We start from the raw sequence: 24,121 nt of genomic DNA, 5'->3' as shown, positions 1-24,121 counted from the left end.
ACAGTGGGGTTTTGAGGGGTGACATTGTGCTGTGTGTTTGAGCGGATGGTTGGTCGTGCCAAGCCTGAATGTTAACTTGAAATGCTGTGGGATTCAGCAAACAACCAACTAAAACTCCTTCATGCTGAAGTAATTTTGCTCATCTCTACACTTTGTGGAATAAAAGCTGTTATAGCGCAAGATTTGGGAGCAACGTAATTGTTTTAAATGTTCAGTGTCACACGAATTGAGGATATTTAACAGAAACTGGCATTTCTTACAGCATTTTTGTTGCCTCCCAGGACAGGAAGCTGTAGAGTGTTTAAAAAAAGAGGCAGGGAAGGAGTTTTAACAGCCCTCTCTCTAAATCAGGATGCTTGAATTCGGTGCCTGGCCTTGAGCTAAAAGGACTGGAAGCTCTGCAAGATTCGGTGATTCATGCTGCTCTGCAGTGAACAAGAAGATAATAGTGATGGACTATCAAGAAGGCAGCCTTGCTAAAAAGAGAGGCTTTGTGATACGGTAAAGGGGAAGGAAGTCTGGAGAACTTAGAAAAGGAACAATATGTTTTTGGAGGTGGGGAAAAACTTAAATATCCATGTAGTTTGCTCTTGCAGTGGAGCCAGCAGAAGGAACTTGATACCAAACAAAAGTAGGCACACCCAGTATTTAGCACAGGGATCCTGGAAAGCTGCTCTTCAGTGCTGTGATGCCTTTCTGTTTGACAAATACCTTGTGCAGTCACATCTCTCAGAGGCAGAAGTGAATAATACAAGCACCTGTGAGTTTGTGCAAAGGTGTGTGTGAGTTTGGAGGTGTTTGATGCTTCTCTAACAACAATAAAAAAACATTTAATGGATGTATAAAATGATACTCAAAGCAGGAAGCCAAGAGGGCTGCCGTTCCCTGAGAAGGAAATAATGACAGAAGATGCATTAAAAAAGAGGGAGAGGTTGCTTGTAGGGTGTGTTTATGGACTGTGATGACTGGAAATGTGATAAAACAGATTGCCACTCATACTTTGATACACAGGATCAGCAATGATTTTTCAAGTTGTTGAAACTTGCATTAAAAAAAAATAAATATTTTGCTCTTACTAATAGGTTAATCCACTGTAATTGACTGTGAAATAAACCTGGGGGAATTTTCCCGTCTGCATGTGATGCACAGCCTCTTTGCTGTCTACTTGGCAACTGTACCTTCAGATAATTAAAAGCTGTTTTTAAAATCCATTCTTCTTTCAACTCTTATTTTTTTGCACCTTGGTACTTCTCTGTGAGCTATCAGTCACTCTGTTGGCTAAGGTGTAAAAACCAAGATAATGTGCTTTTAGGAGAGGAAAACTGGAGATGACTCTTTTTACTTTTTAAAAAAACCCCACAAACCACAAATACTGCAAAACTAGGTGAATGCGTGAGGCTTTTTAACATGCTGCTGCATTTCTAAAAAGAATTTAACTTTCCCAGTCCAGTATGGAATACTCTTAAGTTCACTTCGACTTTTTAAGATCTCGTGCCACTTGCCCCTCTAAAATCAATAACCAAACCTCCATGGCTGCCTTTGCTTAGGAAGCAGTTGTAATTACCCAGAAATTACAGGAGTTGTTCAGCACAGGGATCCTCTGGTTTCAGCACATAGTTTCATCGCTCTGTAGTGTTTTGAGAGGCTGAAGGGTGGGATGCAGCTACAATGAGTTTCCAGATTCCTAACAGTGTGAGGGACTGTTTTTAATAGTGATGATAAAAACAGTTATTCCCAGTTGGAGGTTAGTCAGTGGTACAATTATCAGAGCTATGAAATAGTGCAGGGATGGCTCAGAATGGAAAAAACTAAGGCTTGAAACTCACTTTCTTGAGGGAGCTGTTTGAAACTATTTCCTGCAAGGTCATAGAGAATTAGTACGAGATGTTAAATGGTAAGAGATCAAGCTGATGAGGCTTGGTGATTACTTCAGTAATTTAGTTTTCAGGCTAGCAAGCTTCAGCTGGCTTTTGGGAAAGGGATTTGGTAGCAATTTGTTGACGAAAGCCAGTGTGGTGAGTAGGAGCTCTGGAGCTGGCATGTTTGATTTGTAAGGTTATGGTCTTCTGCTCTATGGTGTGCTCACACCAGCTGCTCCACTGGGGAGCCTGAAAATGTGCTGAGTATTTTCACAGTAAAGTAACAATCCCCAACTCAAAATCTGGTTCACTTAAACCATCCTTTTTAAAACACAGTTGTGGGTATCTTATTTTCTGCTTAGTGTCTTGGTGATTTGGTGGTTCTTATTCATATTTGCTGTTTTGCCCAAGAGGAGGAAACCCTAAAAAAAAAAAAAAAAAAAAAAAAAAAATCAATTGTACTGGAGGGGAGTAGTAGGGAATACTGAGTTAGATAGCAATACATGTGTTTTTTGCTTTTCTGTCTTGCTTATAAAGCTATTTTTGCAATACTAAGTCTAAAAGTCTTCTGAAACAAACCAGAATCTGATGTTTTCGGGTGAACTCTTCTAAAAGTTCATACTTCTAAAATGGTTGTTAACCTGGAAAGAATTGCACCAGAATTATTTCTGGTGTTGTAGTAGGTCTGTGTTACTGAATTTTGAAGATGAGATGTGAAAGGGGAAAGATTTGCAGCAAAAATTCTGACAGTTAACAAGGCACTTGAGTGTGCAGAAGCTATCCTTTACTGAAATTTAGATGCTATTTTGGGGCCTTTCTTTTCTTCTTTAAAAAATGAATTACGGTAGAATTTGTGCTATGCTTGGAATTTCTGAAAATTTGTGTTAGTTGCTAGGCGTATCAACTACAAAGCTCTGAAAACATAAAACTATTTTTTACTTCAAGTAACTCTTGAGTTATTAATGGAAAACAAATCTTTAAAAATATAGCCAAAAAAAGATTAAAGATCCACAGAATTGGTAGGTTTCAAAACTAGCTTAGATTTTAAACAGTCTTTTGAAGCAGTCATGCAAAAAGATACTGTATTTAGTGCTGGTCTCTACTGCAGTTTACTTGCCAAACCCGCAAGTTTATCAGTGGCTGAGTTAGTTCAGCAGAAGATGTTGTGTGTATACTCTTCTTTTAAGCATCTGTATAAAACCATGCAGATAGTTTGGCTGAGAAGTATTTTTAGCGTGTAGCTTTGCCTGCCTTCTGTCTCCATCTTAAGCAATTTAGCCATAGTGTGTCACTAGTCACACGCCAGTGCTTTTGAGTGTTCCAAAGTCTCTCTGGTCTCTTTGAGCAGGTTCTGTGGTTTGCAAGCTGCAAAGCAGTTTAGTGGTGAGAAACGTCCTCTGCATCCAGATGCTGTTTCCTGGATCATTCACCTGCATTTGTGTGGCCCTAGCTCCACTCACTGATGCGCTGTTTCTTCCCTGTGCCTGCTCCTGCTGAGCTTGGATGAGCTTTGCCGTGCGATGGCTGCAAGTGCCTAGTTTCATATGACAGATAACTAGGGGGTCTGCTTTGATTGCGGCGTTGCCAAGTGCTGTTGTGAGTCTCATCTGCATTGCTGTGTTATTCCTTCTGTCACTGGTTTGGATTACATCTTTATTTTGCTGGCTTTGACACCCTGCTGTCCCGTTTCCTTGCCATGCACGTGTATGACTTCATGCTGCAGGCCTAGAGCTGTTGGAGAGGCGCTAGCACAATGCACGATGGTAGGCAAAAAAATAAGCTGCTGGATTGAAATGATGGGGCCTCATCCTGCCTGTAGTGAGCAAATGTCTCCGGCACCATGACAGATTAATCTTCTAATGAAGAGTGAAGATTGGCAGCCTTTGATGTGCAGCCTAATTGAAAATGTATGATTCTTGTGTGTGGTGTCAGTTAAACCGCACCAGCACTTAACAGCAGAGTCAGAATAACTTTAATTTCTTTAGATTTTGTTGAAAAGTTGTGTGGTGAGTTAGCCTTGGCCAACAGCCAAACGCCCACCCAGCTGCTCGCTTGCTCCCCCTGCCTAGCAGCACTGGGGGGACTTGGCTTAGAGAGCTTAAAGGCCGAGATAAAGTCAGGGAGATTACTGATTACTGTTGTGGACAACACAAGAAAAAATAATTTATTGCTCTTTAAAATAGATTTGAGTACTGAGAAACAAAGGTAAGCATTAAACCACCACCTTTCCTCTCCCATTTTGCTGCAGGGGATTACCTGCCCTGCCACAGAGCACCTCCTCTCTATCCTTCTCTGACCTTGGTGGGTTTTTTTCCCCCTCCTCTCTCTCTCAGGTATTTTTAGCCCTTTCTTAAACATGTTTCCGCAGCAGTGCCAGTTGCTTGGCTGATGGGCTCAGCTGTGTCCTGTGGTGGGTCATGGTGGAGCCAGCTGGAAAGGGCCTGGGGCAGCCATGACCTCCTCCTGCAGAGGCCATGTTACAACCTGACACTAATTAGTGATTTTTATTTTATTTTTTTGTGTGTGTCTTAGATTGTAGCCTGTTCTTTGGGAGCTTTTTGTTTTGTTTTATAAGATACCACTGGAAAGACCAGTGAATCCAAAGCTTGTTGAGAGGGTGTGGGTGGTGGTGTGTCTTGTTTGTGGGTGAGTGGGTTGTTTTTGGATGCTCCTAATGAATCTGTTCTGTTGGAAGTTTTCTGTCCTCAGCAGATGTAATGATGCACTTTGTTACAAAATGTTCTGTGAAAAATAGTTTGAGCTTCCTTTTTACATGAAATCTGTCCTGAAGTTGGGTATACTTAGTATAACTGTTTTCTTAAGTTTGCAGAGCAGAATTTTTTTGTAAACTGCTGACGTATACATTTGAAATTTCAGAGTTCAGCATTCTTACATTATCCTCACAAGATGAAAGATGGTTTTCTCTGAAAGCATGAAGTCGGGGCATCAACAGTGTCTTGTTTAAACAAAAATTTGAAAGGATTTAAGATTTCATGACAAGTCATGAGACATGGATGCAAGAAATTGTGGAAGATGCTAGTATGTGAAAACAGGGTGGATTCAGGAGTATGATAGAGAAATTTGGGCATTTTGAATTACAGAAATACTTGCAACTGATGGCACAGTTACTTCATAAACTTTTTTTTTTGAGTACTGTTATATTTAGTGTTTGTGTTGCTGAGCAAGGCTTCTGGTTGTTGAATTTGGGTTTGGAGACCCTCAGGAAAAATTTGAATGCTTTAGAGATGCCTAGTGAATGTTGCAACCTCTCAACTCTGCAATGGATTGGTGGAATGAATCCATGTGGACAAAATTAGGTTTTTCTGCTTTGAGTCTTGGATTTTTTGGTGCCTGGGTTTTGTTGGGAAGGTATTCACAGTAGTATAGGACAGAGAAATCCACAATATAACTTTTTGGTTAAAGGGTAAGATGCCACAAAAATAAACAAAAATTAATTGCCCCTTATTCTGCTAAACTATTTAGGGCTGGACCTGTGATCAGCATATATGGTGCTGTCTGTGTGAAAGGAGAACTGTCATCCCAAAGGCTGGTCCAAACCAGTTAGAGCCATATCAACCAGTTAAAGCCATATTTAATCCAGTGAATGAAGTTTCAAAGCTGATAAATTTAGTGTTTAACATGGGGTCACCTGCTGTAGGGTTTTCCTTATTAGCAAAATTCTAAAGAAGGAACTGTATTTATTTACTGGATATTTAGAAGTTAGCTGTAGGCTTGCTCTTCTACTTTAGAAGCCATTTAACAACCCACAGAGAGATGTACAGAAGCAATTATTACTGTGCATTTTGTGCCATGGTGCAGGGGGCCTTCTTGCATGTATAGTATCAAGTATGAGATTTTTTGGTTTCCTACTGACATTTTACTTTGTCTATATATGCCAGTAAAATGGCCAGTCCTATGCTGGAGTACATAGATTTAAAGATATGCTTGTAATCAGATGAGCATCACAAGTAGGTTTATTTTCACTGGGTTCTGAGAGCTGCCACAAAACAGGCAAAGGAAACTTTAATTTTAAGCATTAGAGTGGGTCGTTATGCCGTGCTATTGGATCACTAACAAACTGTTACTGGCTAACTAGTGAGTAATTACTGTCAGGCAGGCCATGTGATGGTCAATTTATTAGCTGTTGCAGCAAAAACCAATCTACCAAATGTGTGCCAAAATGAGTCAAGTGGACCGCTCCAGCCAGGATCCCTAACACCCACAGGCGAAACAGGGTGATGAAATTATTGTTTACAATCCTAATCTGCCACGTCAGTGTTGTAATAGTAATCAGGATCTTCTTTAGCAAACTAACATCTCATTCTTGAAAAAGATGGGATTCTTCTCCTTGCTGGTTTTAACTGGCTTTCTCTAAAGGGGGACAGGTTGGATCTCTGTTGGCATTCAAGCTGATCTCTTTCATGTAGGGTGTCTGGATTTGTCTCTGGTGTTTGTCCTAAAACTCCTTTAATGTCAATTCTGCATCTTGCAGTTGTTCCTACCATTCTTTGCATGTACAGGAGCAATCCAGTGAGACCTCAGCTTTACAAAATGAGGGCACAACGTCTCCAGAGCTCTGGGAGTGCTTCTTTACTATTTTTGGAACCAGCTCTATTGCTTCTATAATAGGAAGGCTTCTGGAAGCTTTCTCCTTCCCCTCGCCCCAAGAAAGTAGCCTTTCAGCTGAGCTTTCATTAATTCAGAATCTGCATGGCAAAACAAATCTAGTTTTATACGCTAAATAATTCAGACGTGGCTCATGGATTCACATGGCCTCAAATGCACAGCGTTACAGTGAGTATCTTTACCCATACCCCATAACCTGAGGACGTAGCAGCTGTAACCCTGCTCAGGGGTGTTTAGCTACCCCCTGTTTATCATTCAGGGCACACCATAAGGTTATGTGGTGACAAGGAGTGCCAAAGTAGGTGGTAGCTTTCTAGAAAGCAGAGTAATGTGTGATCTGGGTGCATTCGTTGCCAGTGCTGCAGCAGCATTGGCAAGTAAGGGATTTATTGGTTTTGTTTTCCTCTTGGATCAAGCAGAACAAATCTAATGAGCCAGTTCTTAACTTCTTCCCAGTTGAGCAATGGATGATGTCCTTACCGAAATTGTGCAATGCAGCTAAAACCTTTCAGGAATAGTTGAACAAGGGAAACGCTTGTGATAGATTCTCCACCCCACCTCCCTGCTCCATTAAAATACAGGGTTAACAAGGTGCAGCAGAGCTTATCTTCATTTTCTTTTCTTTCTCCCTTCTGAGATTTTCCTTTTGAGAGGAGAGAGGCTGACTTAGTCCTTCTGATGCTAGCCACACCTGGAGGAGAAGAAAGCATGAGAGCTACAAATTTAAAAGCCTTTCATTCTTTATTGGCATGATCTTGGAAGGAAGACAGGTTCTCCCTGTAGTGCTTCATTAGAATAAGCATTTCATATGCTTATCGGTGCAGCAAGTAGCCCTGTTTGACAGCAGTGAAGAGTCAAACGTTGTCTTGAAGCCCTGCACGCTCATTTCCCTGCTTCCAAAACACTCTGTATTTTGCACACTGTGCGTTCAAAAGTGTTCTTTTCCACTGACATGAAAGAAGCTAAGAAACCACTTTGTGGCAGACACCTTTCCTGGCATGATTCAAGGCATGGATTTGAGACACCTGAGTCCAGTCTGAGTTGCCGAGAACCTCATCCTGCTGGGTTTTGCTAGTGCCTGCTAGGTCTGGGGGTAAGTAGTATGGATGGGAGCTTGGTGGAGCTTTGAGAAGGGCTGCAGTGAATTTGGTGGGGAAATGAGCCAAGAGCAATGGTAAGGAGGTCCTGTTGCTTGGCCAGCTCTGATTGCTGGTACCTAGAAGAAGTGGTATCGGCAGGTTTTGGTGTGTAAGTAGACAGGGGAGGCTCTCCCAGTTTATTGCAGCTGAAGCCTCTGTGGCAGCTTTATTGCTTTTAGATTAGATAACATCAGATCTATGTAAAGTTACAACTTTTGACTATCAAACGGAGAGGAAGCTGAGCACACAAGGTTTCACAAGGCAAACGGTGTTTATGATGGCTTCTGTAGCTTCCTGCTGCAGGTGAAGAGGCCAAACGGCAGTTCAGGAGGACTCGGAGAATCTCATCTGATTGTAGTTGTTCATCTTTGCATCTCTTAATGCTCTTAAGTTGGATACGGTGTCTTTACTAAATACCTACTTTCATGCGAGGGTTTGTTGCCAGCTGCGGATGGATGGAAGCACAACCACGAGGTCACTCTGAAACCCTGCAAGATAGCTTTAGTTAAAACGTGCTTGTTTTGTCTTATTTTGCCTGAGGCTGTTCTAGTAAAGAAGTTAAACTTAGCTAGTGAACTTAGTGTTAAAAGGTAGTTCTTTAAGGTGTTTAAAATAGGTAGATACTACACAAAGAACAGTTAAAAAGAGAGGGTTGCATTCCTATGGGTGTCTAAGAGGCTGACTATGAAGACCTGGTTTATCATCTTGCTGCCTGAACTAGTCTGGGAGCTACTGCGGATCGCTGGTTGTTACCATGGAGTGTGAACGTTGGGACTAGGGAAAGCTTTCTGTTTGGGGAGGGAGGGAGGGTGGGCTGGAGAGATGGCTAGGCTGGGAAACGGCAGAATTGCATGTCTGGTGAAATCTGCTTTTAGAGACAAGTATCATGTAACAACCTAAACTTGAGCTGAGTGGTGGGGGAATGAACATGCAACCCTGTTCTTGCAAGAAAACAAAAACCCTCGTGGAGATCTCTGTTATAAGGCCTCGGCAGTGGCTTTTTTTTTTTTTTTTAAAGGATTACCTGTCCCTCATAATGACTTTTTTGGTGTTAACTCTTCTGAGTTCCCCTCTGAAATACTCGCCATTGCTTTCTTCTGTGTCCTGAGTGTGCTGATGCTCTTTGCCCAGCTGATCCAGGGTGATGCAGAGCATCCTAAAGCTAGCTCTGTGCGGAGGTGGGGTTGTCAAGTCTGGTTTTACCAACAGTGTGATTGTTGCTGAGAAGCAGTCCTGAGCCCAGGGCCTCCTTCCTAGAAGGCTAATTTTCTGAAAGGATATGCCCATCCTTTGAACTCATTTGTTGATCAGTTACTGTTGCTACTATTTAAAATACACTTGCTCTTGCAGTAAAGCTTTAGCTATCAAGATAGCAAAAGCTTTAGTGTATTGCTGCACAGATGAAGAGACCTTGACCCCACCCCCCCCCCCCCATACATGCTAGTTGCATTAATACTTTAGTTTTCCTAAACTGCAGCAGTGTTCAAAACCAATGATAAGATGGGGAGTTCTGTGGGACCATTCAGCGAATTGCTGTCCGTTGCTGGGAGGACGTGATGCTTACTGCTGCCAAAATCTGAGTCCTTCCCACATCTTATGCATAAAGGCATATGTTTGGGGGTGGTTTCAGAAAGGGAGAACAACATGACTAGGTTTTTAACTTCCTCTTCTGTTTTGTTTCTCTGTGCATCTGTATTTCAGTTTTTGGGCTGTACCCAACTGTGTGCAAAACTAACAAATCAGCTGAAGCACCTACTGATAAGGATCAGCCTTGGTAAAGAAAGACACTGTGGTAGTTAAAAGGCAGTAAGTATATCTGTGCTAGCTTGGATGCCGATTTTTTTTTTCTTCTTTTTTTTTTTTTTTTTAATTCACAAGCACAGCTTTTTACTACTTACACAGTAGGAATTTGTCAGTAGCTTGCTGGCATTAATAGTCTATTTCAGCTCTTTTCTATAGCCCAGCAGCTAGAGGAGGGGAAAAAGCATGCTTTGTATGGAGTTGTATTTGGATCTGTGCTGCAGTGCCCATCTGAACTTGTCTGTGTCTATTTTGTCAGCTTTTGCTTCCCTCTAGTAGGTGCTAGTACCTTCTTAAAACGCATGACATCCCACCATACAATGCCTGTGCTTGGATCAGGGTTGTGACTGCCCCTGACCTGAACCAGTTCTCTTGATGGTTTTGCTTCTCCAGCTTTTTACTGCAAACAAGATACCTTTTGGTTTCGATTTCTTTGTCTGGCTTTTTATCGTTTACTTCTCAATTGATCTGCAAAGGAGTAGGGCTGGGACAAAACATCTGGTATTCCTAACTAGGAATACATGGAGAGAGTTTTAGCTATTGAAAAAGTGACTGGCATTCTTGAAATGGTATGGTTGCATTTATTTGGGTGTGGATATAATCATGTTTCTGTGATACAGTTCCTGCTGAGTCTGAAATGCTAGTGTCAGTAAAGCCAGAAGGAAAGCCAGACAAAAGCTTGGATAAAAGTCAGAATTTCAGTGCCTCTTACTGATGGTTCATGGGAAAGTAATGATTTTGTGTTTAACTTTTGATTTTCATAAGGCGCTAGGCATGTGCTTTTTTCTCTGTGAATTACTGTTTGTATATATATATTTTGCAGCCCACAAAACATCAGAAATGGCTGATTTTTGTGCCTAGGTTTCACTCTTGCAGGTAGTCCTTGTTAGAGGCTCTGGGTAGTCTAATGAGAATGGTGTTTAACTACCAAGCTTCAATTTATGCTGCTGTTAACCACAGCAGCCTAACTCCTTGTCTTTCTGAATTTATGGAGTAGAGGGCATACTCTCATCCTCCTGCTCTGCCAGTGCAATGCCTCCGGCTTCTCCATCTGACATGTTTCTTTGCCTTGTGTAGAGCTCAGCAGAGGTTTCTTCATGGAGATTGAAATGTGTTTATATAATATTTTATATATTATTTTAGGCTCCTGCTTACTCAAATGTAGGCAAATGATTAACCCTCTCATTCACCATCACTAGAGGAATCGTGAAATTGCTATAGCAGACATCAAATCAGATGGATCTAAACCAGTTTCTGTTTTCCCTGTCTGGACAGTCATCCTTCATCACTTTCTTGGTGAGTGTGGCTGCCAAGTTAGAGCAGGCTTTCCAGGCTAGGAGTGTTTAGTGGCAGCGTTGAGTTGTAAACCAAATTGGTCAAGCACTCATTAACTGAGCCATGCATAGGTAGGTGCTTTTCTGCGTGGGAGTTTTTTCTCTCTGGTGGGTGTTGGGAAAGGGGTGATGCTCTGAGAGGCTCCATCTCTGCGAGACCTCTGCTGCCGGCAAGCACAAACCTCCAGCGAGTGCTGTACTGTGGAAATGCCACTGTAGGAATAGGGCAGCAGTAGGAGCACTGGGCAAAACTGCTGAAAAGGAGAGAGCAACCTGCTGCACTAAATCACAAATCCCCTGGGGACACAGCTCTATAGTTAGCATTTTCAAATGGCATTCCTTTATTACGGCATCATTGTGCATGGTCCTCTAGAGAGGAAGCAAATGATCTTTAAAACAATCTGCTGGCAACTCAGGCTCGAGTATTTGAGTTTTTCCAGGGCTCTTTTGCTGTGTCACTTTTTCCTTTTATGTTCCAGCTCGAAGGTTGTTGTTCTTTCACTGTCAAAGCACGTTAAAGCGCCAGTAATGGTGTCTACTCCAAGGACAAGACGTAGAAGGCAGCAACCTAGTGCGAACGAGAGATACTGCAGAACAGTTTTGTTTTGGTGAAATCTGCTGTCTTATCTGTGTGTGATGCAAAGACAGGGCAGTTTTCACAAGGCTTGGAGGCTGCATAGTGGCGTGTTTTTTGTCCTTTATGAAATCTGCCACGTTATTTTGATTAGAACACTAACGTAACTCCTGGCAGCGTCAAATCTTAACTGCTAGCACCGATTTCCCTCCAAAGCTTGATGCAGTGTTAACAAGCAAAAAGATCTTGTGCGTCCTGTTTTCGTGGAGCTTGGAAGACAGCGTGTTCCATGGGAGGTGCCAAGGTGGTGCTGCAGTCGTATATAAGGTGAAGCAGCATTGTTCGTGCAGACAGGCTGTTGTGGGGGGCATTAATTTGTATTTTAATGGTGTTCAGAAACTCCAGCTGCAACAATGGCATGACGATGTTAAGTTATTTTATATTTTTATATATATGTATGTGTATGCATGTATGTGTGTGTGCATGTATTTTTTCTCTCTCTTGGGAAAGAGTCCTTGTCCTGATCGTCTGCTTCAATCACTGCTGTACTGGAATGTGATCTTCTTATATACCTCTTGTTTGTTCAGTTTCTAGGTGGCAGAGACACGGTGAAGCTCTCTGTGGAGCAAGGAAAGCTGATGGGGGAGCCTTGCGCGTAACCCAGGATGGACTGGCTGTGACGTGCCTTAGCTGGAGAGGTAGTTACGATGAAGAGTTCCTGCAGAGCTGGCCTCCACAGGGAACCGCTGAATTCCACATCCTCCACCTTCCATCAAGTGAAACGGTATGAACAGACTGGCTGGTCTGCCTATAGTTAAGTATTTAGCATCCATTTAGTTAGCTTTCTCCTTACTTTCCTATTGTCTTGTGTGTCACTCAAATGTTTGGTCTAAATTCTTACTTTCGGGTAGTGTTTAAGTGAAATGTTGTAATGGCTTAAGGGCAGAAATGTTCTTTGACATTTTTATTTGATAATGACAACTGCGGATTCACTACAGCTGGTACTGTACTGGAGAAACCTTTGGGTTTTCTAGCAACGGTTGTAAATCAATTTGGGAACATGGCTTTGAAGTAGAAGTTAATTGGAGAATGGCTTGTCATAGTAGGCTTTAAAACATGCAGTCAGCTTAAAGCAAGTGGAAATACTGGCAATCGTTGTGGTTTGTCTTACTATGGAGTAAGTAATTAGATTAGTTTAAGCTCAGATTTTGTATTGCTCACTCTCCTGTGTCTCTTATTAAGAAGAAATGCACGATTGATTTCAAACACTTGTGCTTATGTGACAATTAAGTGAACGCCTCTCACTGTGTCTCGTTATAGGAACACCATACAGAACAACTTGTCCTTATGCAAATGCAAGAACATGCCAGTTTGAGTTCAAGCTACTTGAAAATATATGTATAATTTATTTTTTTTCTTTTTCTGAAACCAAGACTCTTAAACTTCCTCAATCTGGAGGAAGAGAGCCAGCTTTCTGGTTTCCAAAAGCCATGTGGGTTTAAAGCAAACTTTAGCCTTTGTTCTTTGTGGTTGTGTACACAGCATATACTTGCTATGTTAGTCTCTTGGTAATTTAGTGCTGCAAAAGACTTCCTGGGTCACCCAGCTCCATGCTCTCCCAAGCAGTATCTCATAATCCCTTTTGTAAATTTAGAAGTCTAGCCTTAAAAACAATTACATATTTTCTTCTCTCCTCCTGTAGATTAAGCCATTACTGAAGATGACAGATCTAGCTGTGCGATTAGGAGCCTTCATTTGATTCCCAGACTGAACATTCATGCCAGCTTATATACTCATTTGAGCTTGTGTTGCTTTTTTTTTTCTTTTGCTTAAGGCTGGCTTCTTCTTTTCAGTGGTTTACCTCTTTTGCTGTATTCTGTAAAATGTGGTGGTATACCTTCACCTGTGGTTTTGCTGTGCTGAATGACCCAAGTGTTATCTAGTAGCTTCTTGAACAACAGCTGTCGCTGTTGTTCTTGGTGTGGATGAATCTCCTCTGAGTCATGTCAAAAAGCATATGCTGTACTCCAGAGCAGATCTGGTGGGAGGGCTTTTCAATGCTGCCTTGAATATATCACATAATCACCTCCACTTGCCTCTGTTTCATAGATATGTCTATGGTGGCCAATGCACCTTTCTTAGTTACCTCCAAAACTTCTTGGTGTCTAGCTTTCTGGTGCATCACCAGCTGGATTTCAAAACTCTCCTCCATTTCTGTTACTTCGTGCTTTGTGCCTCTGCTGTATTGGTAGTGCCTTTCATTTCTGTGGGTGCACCTGTAGTACTTGTGCTGAGGTCATTCCTAACAAAATCAGTGTGTTCCCAAGGCTGATTCTTGAGGCATGTCTTTGGTTTCCAGGCTGGTATTTTCTTATCCAGCACCACCTGGGGCTGTCTGCTGCAAGCCAGCTCCTTGGTCTGTTTTCCCATTCCTCTGCCAATCTGTCTTAACCAGTAAATCTCGTGTGCCGTCTGAAGTCCATGTGAATAAGAGATAGTACACTTCTCTAAAAAGATAACTGTTTTGAGAACCTTCAGGTTAGTCTGGCATATCGAACTATTCCCTCTTCCCCCTTTAACCTGTGTTGCCTTAATCCTCGCTTGCAAAACACCCTTATATTGAAGTCAGAGTACCAGGCCTGGAGAGGCTACAATTTCTCCCCCTGCTCTTTCTCCCCTGCAGTGCCACCTCCAATGTGCCATATGTTTTATTAACTCATATTGTTGCCTTTCAAGAGGTTTATAAATCTTGCTTCTTGGCCTGTAGTTCATGAGTCTGTCTATTTTGGATTCTAAAACTGAGATGAGCCACTCCTTGCAATTTTCATGAAGCTTTTTAATCTTCCCCTTGCCAATGTTCTTGTTCAAATTAACCCTTGGGCTTTTGCCCTCGTGATCACCCTTATCAGCCCTGTTTAAAAATTATGCAAAGGCAAATTTAGTATTTTGTGTTGTACCTAGAGTATTCTTAATCTCTGCCTTGACCTTGCTTGCAGCCCTGTTTCTCTCCCTGTCCTTTCTAACAAACTGAAGAACCTTTTACTATTTCTTTAAGTATCTTTGCAGTGGCTTAACACTGCACCAGGTTCTCATGTTTATTCCTAGACTTTTTGATCCCTAAGATAGAAGTTTCCAAGTGGTGTGACCTGGTGACTTGAAACCTGTGTCTGCTTCTTGTATCCTTCCTGAAGAAGGAATGTGTTCAGTTGGAGTTTCTTCTGTTCTTGTTTGGGATGTGTTCTTGGTAATGAAAACACCTTTTGACTCCTGGAGAATGCCTGCTGGGTTGTGCTGTCTGCAGTGAAATCCTCTGCACCGCAGTGCAGCTGACTTCATGAAGCAGTTCCTTTTGGCCTAGAGTTTCAAAAGAACAACCTGATGACTTGCCTTCAGATCTACTTTTGCTTATTCTTTCTTTTGAACTCTAATGATAGTGTGGTCCAAGGTTAATTTCTACAACCTTTCATGTGTTCTTATTATGTATGCACAAAAATGAAGACTAAATAGCATCCCTTTTTTGTTGGTTCGTTAACTGTTTGAAGAAACTTATTGCGCCATGATGTTAAGAAAGGTCTTGGTCCTCTTGCAGTTAATAGATTAGAAAACAAATGTTAAATCAAGATATATTTCCTTCCAGAAATGTTTTATCTGTCACTTAACTGTGCTGCTCTGGGCAGCTTTCAGCAGAAGACCTATAAAACCACCATATTTTTATTTTTTTTTCTTACTCTCCTTTTGTGATTTCTTCTCATCTTGGCCTCTTCTACCACAGGCATGTGTGCTATCCCATCATCTTTGAGCTACAGGTTTCTGGAGCAGCTTGTAACCCTGAATACCAAATCTTTAAGTTTATTTTGTTCCTATCTGCTTTACATCATCTCTTTGTCATCTGTAGTATGGTTGGGAAGCAGGGAGCATGGGTTTGAGCTTCCTCAGGCTCAACAAAGAATTGCTTCTACATCACTCACTTCACGGTAAGTGCTTTTACACAAAAGACTGGCAAAGCAATGGCACTTCTTCCTGTGTAAAATTTAGAAAGTAGCTGAGGCTGCTGTGCTTCATGGTGAAGGGTGTATATGTGTGTGCATTTACTTCAAAATGTGTTCAAAACTTATTAAAAGGTGGGAGGCCTCAAACTGGAGTAGTCTGTGTGTTGGGCTTGGATGTGCAGTCTGTCACCTGAACCCTCTGCTTGTTGAAGATGGTGGATTTTACGCATGATGGATTTTATAGCTGCTCCTGTGTGCAGCTATACTTGGGTGTCGTCTCCCCCAAAGTCAGGTTATTTGACCACCTGACATGGGTGAACAAGCAGTGGGGGATCCAATGTTAAGTTAGGCACCTACTTTGCATGTAGCTCCTCAGCTTTTTTCGGCCAGCTCTGCCTCACATTTGGCTTGCTCCCGCTTCCCCCAGGCTGGCCACTCAAGTGGAGAGTGCTGCTTCAGCAGTCAAGATACCTTCTGTTTACCTTCAAAGCCCGTGATAATCCTCACTTGCTCTCCAGCTGATGCAAGAGGCGGTTTCACAGGCGTTAGAAGGTGGGTCTTGCTTTAATTTGAAGTTACTGCTGCAAGGGAGTGGGTTTTCTAGAAATTGGATGCCTCCGCAGCTGCTGAAGTCGAACCCACCCCTGGTCTGGAGCATCGTGCCTCCCAGCCCGCCTTTCTCTGAGCTTGGACACTTGCCACACGCCAGAACAAGCTCCAGTGAGTAGCAGAGCGTCTTCCATCCTGGCTGCTCGGCTGGGACTTTCCCGCCCCGGCAGAATCCGTGGAATGCCTTTGAAGCAGATCTCTGTCTGCTTTGCCTTGCCCCGGCAGTGCAAAGGGGATGGAAATGGTACTGGAGATTGAGCCCAAAGGACCTACCAAGTCCTTCCAGAAATAACAAGTGGCTGACCATGGTTTAACTTGCATTCAGTACTCAGTTCTTCATAATTGTCAGTGTCCTTTACAGAGGAACTAAGCTCTATAGACAGAGAAATGGGATGCCAGGGAAGAAAAATGCCTTGCCAGAGGTTATGCTTGGTGTGGGTTTTTGTTGTTGTTGGGGTTTGGGTTTTTTTTTTTTTTTTTTTTTTTGGCTTCTGCCTTGTGTTAGTATGTCCTGAGGGTTTTTTCAGAGTTGTAGTTGGCACTGCCTGTGTAGTCAGCAACGCTAGGAACTTTTGTCGACTGGAGTTAGTGTTTACAAAAAGAAATCCACAGGAAACTTGGGAGTTTTGACTGAAATTTTCGCCTTAATAAAACCTTCCGTGCTTTGTGCAGAAAACTTGCAGTGTGAATATGCTGTTTGAGCAGATTACACTTTGTTGTTGTTGTTGTTTTTCTTGCTGGCCAGAGGAGATCTTTTGGCTTCACGGGGCATTGTGAGAGTCCCTGACCCAGGTGCAGTGAGGGGCATCTAGGTTCTCTGTGGACCTTAGAAGGTAGTTGTGAAAATTTAGCCTTTCCTACCAGTTTTTCCTCCAATTTTGGAGCTTCTACTAAAGCGACGTGTTATTTTTTTTAGGCTGCTATGATTTAGAAGATATATAAATACAAAAGGATGCAGAAAGATTCTGGCTGGCTTGGCACAGTAGCTGATGGGCCTTCCTTTCAGTAGGGAGAGGAGGGGTGCGTGCGTGTCTGCGTGTGTAGAAAAGCATATATTTCTATATCAATCCTGTGTAGTAACTAACTTGATAAAACTGTAGTGGAAACAAGCTGTAGTTACTACTTGTAAAAACAGCAGTGTCATTCCAGAAGTTTTAAGTATCCTGTTTTTCAGACATGGCTGATTAGAAATAGAAAAACTGGCCTTTTTATTTGATCAGCTTAAGGATGGAATAGCAGTATAAAGGCAGCACTGCTAGTTGTTTCAATGCTGATCGTTCCTGGCAGAATTATCTCTTATCAGCAATTCAAAACTGCACATTTGGGATTGAAAACCTTTTATGTTTACTCCATGAACTTCTGAAGAGTCATTGTCTCTAAAGATAAAATTAGAAACTCGATATCTTAAAGGGTGGAGGAAAGCAAACAGAATTATTCTGGAATTAAGTATCCTAGGGAATTGTCAGTGACTTCACCTTTTAACAACTATTTTTGGCGTTTTTAAATATTTAAAAACTTACCTGCAGCTGCCACAATTCTCAGCTTGCCAGTGCTCAAATGTTGCAGAAATAAGGTAGTCTGTGGGTGGGGACTGGGATCTGGTTCATCTTCAAAGCAATTTCTGCTGGGAAGCCTTGTTCTAATTCTAGGAGCTAGAAGTGAAATGTGCTGCTGACATGCCGGGAAGAAGCTATGTTTGCCTGAAAGTTTGTTCTTCTTAATGTTCACAGCAAAGTATGTGTGGGGTGGGGGCTTGTTTTTTCCAAGTGACACTTTCAGGTAAGGTCCATTACTAACATCCCTTTCAAAATGGAAGTTCTCTTCCCTGCTGCCCAAAAACTGGGAAGCAGATGACACTGCAATTGAGCTGGTCAGATGAAGTTAGCAGTATTCTTTATAGCTGTCTGAAGTTATTAAATGAAGGTTTTCTTTAAATCTGGATCCATTAAAACAGTGCAATGAACTGAATGCTGAATTCAAATGAGGCAATTATTCTGGCAGTAAAACTTCTGACTAAGGCATAATTTTGTTATGTAAATTATAACTTTTCAACCTTAAATGGTGTTGTTGGCTGAGCCAGAGGCTAACTGAAACATAGGAGGAAATATAACCTTAAACGAGAAATCTGTAATAGGTGAGGCATAACTCTACCCTTTGTCTTTCTCCATAGACCAGAAATAGCTGGGAGCAGCTGAACGAACTTTGCTGGCTAAACATGTCCTCTAAGCATGTTGGGGTAACCAGTTTGGTCCTGTTTTCATTCGTATAATACCTCGTCTCACCTTCGTTTGCAGCTTCACTTAATGAAGGGTGTTGAACCAATTGTCTCGCTGGATTCCTGAAAACTGCTTGAAGAAAGCCTTTTAGAAACACATTCAGCTCATCTTTCAGACACTCTGGCATGAAAACTCCTGAATGAAATTTGATCTGCTCCTAGCTCATGAGATTTCAACGTGCAAAGTCGTGTATTTAATTGTATTCACCTCTTCTCCCCAGGGTATGGTGGCGGCCAGCCATCGGAGCTTCTCTCTCTCTCTCCTCTGAAAAAGCACAGCTCCAAAATGCCCTTCTGGATGGGGGAGGGAGGGCTGCAGGCACTGTTCTCTGCAGCAGCTTGCTGCAGTGGTTCACCTGCTGCCCTTCTGGGCTGGGCACTGGCCTGAGCACGTGGTGGCCTGATCCTGTTTAGCTATAAAGTGCCACCGAGCTAAGGCAGACGCTGTGGAAAATGAGGCTGAAGTAAACTACAGCAGCCTTGCTTTCCCATTCTCTTCTATTCATCTATTTCAGCACCCTGAAGTTCTATTTTTATCAGATTATTTTAGTTTTTAGCATCCAACTGAGAAGGCAAACAAAATAGCTCGTTTGCATTTTGCAGAGGAGACTAAACTGGGAGGTGACCCAACTCCAACAAGAGCTGGAATTAGCACGCAGAAGGCATGGGGAGAGAATTAACCCAGGGACTAGGTAGGTGTATCTGCAGTAACGGGAGCTCTCTTACCCCACCAGTCTGTAGGTGAACTGCAGATGGGTTTGGCACTGTCTGGTTGCTAGAGTGAGGTGATGATCTTTCTGTAAAATCGGGAGGGGAGAGAACATAACAGCATCCTTTCCCGTGTCTGCCTCCTGGCCTTCAAAGCACTGCCCAGGACCAAAGGGTTCCCCTAGGTTTTGTGCACACTCGTAGAAAGGTGAACTAAGCCCTTCCTCTTGATGTACCTCCCCAAAACCTCTCTGCCTGCACTTGTCATCCATCCCCTCGCTTTTTCTCACTAGGGCCAGAAGGAAGAACCAAAACCTCAGGGGGAAAGCAATGGTTAAGCAGCATGGCTGCTTCTAGTGCAGGAGGTTTCTTCTGCTTGGAGAGGTGCAGGCGGTGCCTGGCCGAGTTGTTGCCCTGGTGCTCTCAGGTGTGTTGCGTTAGCAGCTGGAAGTGGAGCGCCTTGCTTTGAAACCCTTCCCTTGGCTGGCTCCGCTGCTGTCTGGCTCAGCTCTCCCTTCTGCCATCGGTAACTCTGGAGGGTCCGTAGCCCTGGCTAATCTGTGGGGCAGGGCTGCCTGGAAGGTCGCCACGCTGTGCTCCAGGTTGCTCGTACGGCACGTCTGTGTGCATTCGTGGTCAGCATCTGCTGTTAGGACTTGCCTCTTACGGCCATCCTGCGCGCTCTGGCGGGTCTGCTCGAGGGGTGGGTGAGCCGGGTTCCGTCCTCCTCGTGTGCTGACCCCACAGGTACCCTGCGTAGCATCCACAGGGATGTCTCGAGGTAGATGTGTGTCCTGATCACACTGTGGCGTGGCAGGGCAGAGCCTGGCTGCGTCTGATACAAACCTGCCGTGTGTGAACTGCAGGTGTTAAAACTATAAATCCATCCGCCTTTGTAGATGTTACGGCTTGAGATTTTTAATTAAAAGCTGTTTTTAGGCTAGAAATGCAATACCAAAGCAACTGTTTTGGTGGTGGCTGTCAAGGGAAACGTTCAGTGTCTGAATGTGTCCGTATCAGCTCGTGATAAATGTGGCATTGAACCTGCTGTTCTTAAACTAGCAAGCATGGATTATCCCCGTTTCAAAAAGGAGGCCTTTTAGTGTAACAATTCAAAGATTACCATGGAAACATAATCTATACTTAGTTCTGTAATATGCTTATGTGATACTCCTGGGAGAAGAGCCTGAAGTCTCCTGATAATTGCATCCTATGTGGCAGTGCCCTGGGCTTTTGTGTTTTTTGAGCTTTGAATTGAAGATTACTGCAAAGGTGAAACAGAAAAGAGGAGTTGAGTGCCTGGGACCGTTGCAGGAGTGGTGCTGCTGCTGTAATGTCAGCAGCATCCAAGTGTCTCCTTCACAGCTCTTAAATTCTTAACCATAAAAACACATACTTGAAGGTGGTTCTCTTCAGCTGTATGTGATGCTTTGTCACTTTTGGGGGGGGGGGCATCTGATGTATAGCATAAACACCCTTGAAAGTACACTAAATTTGGTAGTATTGATATACCAAGGGATAGTTTGCATTTTGGGTGGTATTAGGAGATTAGATATCTGCTGGGATCCCTGATGGATGTAATTACACTTGCTAATTTCCCTTTTCAGCTTTAACTGTACTTTACCTACTGAAAAGAAAAAAAAAATAAAATATATAAAATACATCTGGTAGCTAATATCAAGACAAACCCTTTGACCCACATGTGCCTTACAACAGGATTAAGAAATGAACAGACAGAAGGATGGCTCTAACTCTAGAATGAACCTCTAGCTATGTTTGCACAACAGATAGAACTTAAATGTTAGGATTTCTCCTTGCATCTCTCCGGAAACAGATTTCTCTAACAGGAAGATCTCTGCTATCCTTAAGATTATAATCCTATTGCAAGAAGTTCTCCAAGGGTGGATGTTGTAGCCTGGTTGCTGCTTTTCCTTTCTTGTGTGGTTCCTTTTGAGGTGTGGGCTGCTATTCTAATAGGAGGCATGCTGGTGCCTACTCTGGGCCACCTTCTCTAATTCCACGCAGGCATATTTTGCAACTTTAACTTCTTCCCTTTCTGTTTTTCTAGGGTTTCTGGTATGCACTTAAAGCCATATCTCAAGTTACAGAAAAAAGAGCGATCTCCAGAAATAAGCCAGGATTCCCTGAGAGGCCCACCTATGAGCCATCAGAGATCAGCACAAGAAGAAAAATACACGAACAACTGCACCAAACTGAGCGTTTTCCCAAAACCCTCCCTTGTGACTCCATCCCAAAAGCTTCTGGGGATTATTTATCCAAATACTATGTGCAATATGAATGGGAAAGGTCCAGCGGATGGTCCGAGTGCAAGGGAAAAGAAGAACGCCCTGTCTGCAACGATCCACCAGGGAGAAGAAGGGGAAGGGCCTCTGGATGTCTGGGCTGTAGTGAAACCTGGCAATACAAAGGAGAAGATTGCGTTCTTTGCAGCCCAGCAATGCAGCAGTAACAACCGGCTAGGCTCCATGAAAATTAAAAGCACGTGGGATATCGACGGAAGAACAGCTAAACGCAGGAAAAAATCAGTAGATCTTAAAAAAGCCAAAATTCAACTGGAAAGAATGAGGGAGGCGAATGTCAGGTGCTCCCAGCCGGAGCCTTTTGCCTGTGGCATCGAGCACTGTTCGGTGCATTATGTGAATGACAATGGTGAGGGTGTGTTCCCGGGCCGGTCCCTCTCGGTGATAGAGATGGTAGCCTTTCTAGAGCAACGAGCAAGTGCTTTACTGGTAGACTGTGCGAAAACCTGCACGCATGCTTCTACTACGAGGCTGAACGCTCAGCCTAAAGGTGCGCTTCCCAGCTCAGACCCTTTCTCCTCCGCCGGGGCGTGCGAGGTACATGCGGAGAGGGGACCTTGCGGCAATAGCGAGCAGCAGCAGAGCGAGCCTGTGCGTGTGCTGGACATGGTGGCCAAGCTGGAGTCGGAGTGCCTGAGACGCCAGAGCGAGCGGGAGGCCGGGAGCCTCTCGCGGAACAACAGCTTCCGCAGAAATGTCGGGAGGGTGCTCCTGGCGAACGGCACCCAGCCTGAGGGAGAGGCAGGGAAGGTCTCCTCGGGGGTCCTGGCTCCGGGGGATGGCTTGGAGGAGGCAGGTGTAGCAGAGGCCGGCTACGGAGGACGGTGCGGTCCTCTGGGTGATGCAGAGTTGTGGGATGGCGCTGCCTCTGCTCGGCAGCCTTTTCCTTCTGGGCTGGATACTCGGATGGGGAATGTGAACTCGGGACTTGCTCATGCAGTGTTGGCAATAACAGCTGGCAGGAGCGATACCGAAACGCGAATTGAGCCTCCCAGACCTCTGCCGTCTGCATGTCCAGCTGCTGCCAGCTTGCCACCGGATTCCTTGCAGAGCAAGAATGCTACTGTTGATTGTACGTCGAAAGAGCCTGTAATTTTGCCAAAGCAGAGTCTGCATCCTGCTAGGAAGGAGCCCTTATGCATCAGTATATCGGTCACCAAGACTGAGAAAGGATGCAGGAAAGAGAAGCTCTCCAACACCAGTGGTAGTGAAGATCCACTCCCAGGGAGGCTGTTTTTCCTCCAGGCCGACCAGCCTGCTGCTCATGAGCAACAGCCGCTACGGGAAAGTACCCAAGAAAAGCCAGGAGAAGTAGCCCAGAATGAGGATGAGGATGCTTTGGCATCTGACAGATCATGCGTCAGAAACAGTGTCCCTACAGAGCCATCTGCCCTTTCTGTTCCTCCGACAGAAGGGGCTTTGCAAGTACTTGATGCTTCCTGCTTAAAAAGGCAGGTTTCGCATGACTTTTTGGAGACCAGGTTTAAAATTCAGCAGCTTTTGGAGCCTCAGCAGTATATGGCCTTCTTGCCTCACCACATCATAGTGAAGATCTTTGGATTGCTTCCTACTAGGAGTCTGGTTGCCCTAAAATGCACTTGCTACTACTTCAAATTCATCATAGAATATTACAACATCAGGCCAGCTGACTCCCGCTGGGTCCGCGATCCCCGCTACAGAGAAGACCCTTGCAAGCAGTGCAAGAAGAAATACGTGAAAGGGGACGTATCGCTGTGCCGGTGGCATCCCAAACCATACTGTCAAGCTTTACCGTACGGGCCTGGGTACTGGATGTGCTGTCACCGGTCTCAGAAGGGCATCCCGGGCTGTAAGTTAGGTCTTCATGACAATCATTGGGTTCCTGCCTGCCACAGCTTTAACCGTGCTATTCATAAGAAAACCAGAGGAGCGGGAGCCGAAGTGGAAGAAGAATATTAGTGCACATACACTTTCCTGCGAGATTGTTTGGGGTAGGAGGAGATTCTCATGCCTTGTGCTGTTTACAGTGTATATAATTGTCGTGGTTTTTTTTCACAGGGCTATGAAACTGCACATACTTAAACACAAGAGCCTTTACCTTTTAGATTAAAGATAGCTTTTAGTCCATCTATGTAAATAACACTATAAAAACTAATTGTACATACAGAGTCTACAGCTGGCTGAACAACGTAATCACTACAATGCAGCTATGATAGTGTTGCGGCTATAGTTGTGTGTGTTTTTAAGTGTCTTGTTTCAAAAATCTGTATATCCTGTATAATATATGAATGTTTCTGAGAAGAAACTCTAAATAGGTAAAGGTCAACTTGTTTAAAGAATCTTCAGACAACTTAACTGGACAACCTTAAAATTAGACTAGAACAGATCCATTATAGTAGTGTGGCAGTGGATAAAAAGAGAAGAATATTATTGTATAGTCAAAATATAAAAAAAGTTCTTGTCTACCCTACCCATCTTGTCTGGTTTTTTTGGTTTTTTTGTTTGTTTGTTTTTTTTTTTTTTACTTAAATAAAACATGCATTCTAGATCTGCCTTACCAGTCTTTCTCTTGTAAGACTTTTGCCCTAAACTAAAACCACTGTAAAACATGTAGCAGAAACTTGGTACTGTGATGTTGCTCAGATGTGCAGTGTGCTTCCTGTAGAAAGCTAGTCCTCCTACTAAAAAAGAAATAAACCTACCCCTCTATATTACTTGGAGAACTCCCTGCTGTAACATTCACAAATACCAGCTTTTTCTTTCCCTTCTATCAGCTGTGTGTGCAGCAGAGGCTCAAGAGAGGCTCCTGGTGTCCAGAAAGCTGGTGCTAGGTGTGTAAAATTTGCAAAAACGGGGACTCTCTGGTTTAAGTCCTGCTTCTCAACTCTTGCGTCCACCCCTCACCTGT

At 43.4% G+C, this 24,121-nt stretch overlaps 1 protein-coding gene across 1 annotated transcript; it reads left to right on the top strand.

Moving 5' to 3' along the window:
• Positions 1-13,848: 13,848 nt before the first annotated feature.
• Positions 13,849-24,121, top strand: FBXO34 (F-box protein 34). The gene is given in 4 exon segments (XM_049828577.1): positions 13,849-15,306; positions 15,749-15,786; positions 15,788-15,873; positions 20,982-24,121. Coding segments are annotated over 4 exon segments (2,373 nt in total). The 5' UTR covers positions 13,849-15,248; the 3' UTR covers positions 23,173-24,121.

The sequence above is a fragment of the Accipiter gentilis genome, chromosome 25 (assembly GCF_929443795.1).
Source record: "Accipiter gentilis chromosome 25, bAccGen1.1, whole genome shotgun sequence".
NCBI classification, from domain to species: domain Eukaryota; kingdom Metazoa; phylum Chordata; class Aves; order Accipitriformes; family Accipitridae; genus Astur; species Astur gentilis.
This window is presented reverse-complemented; position numbering and strand designations above follow the sequence as displayed.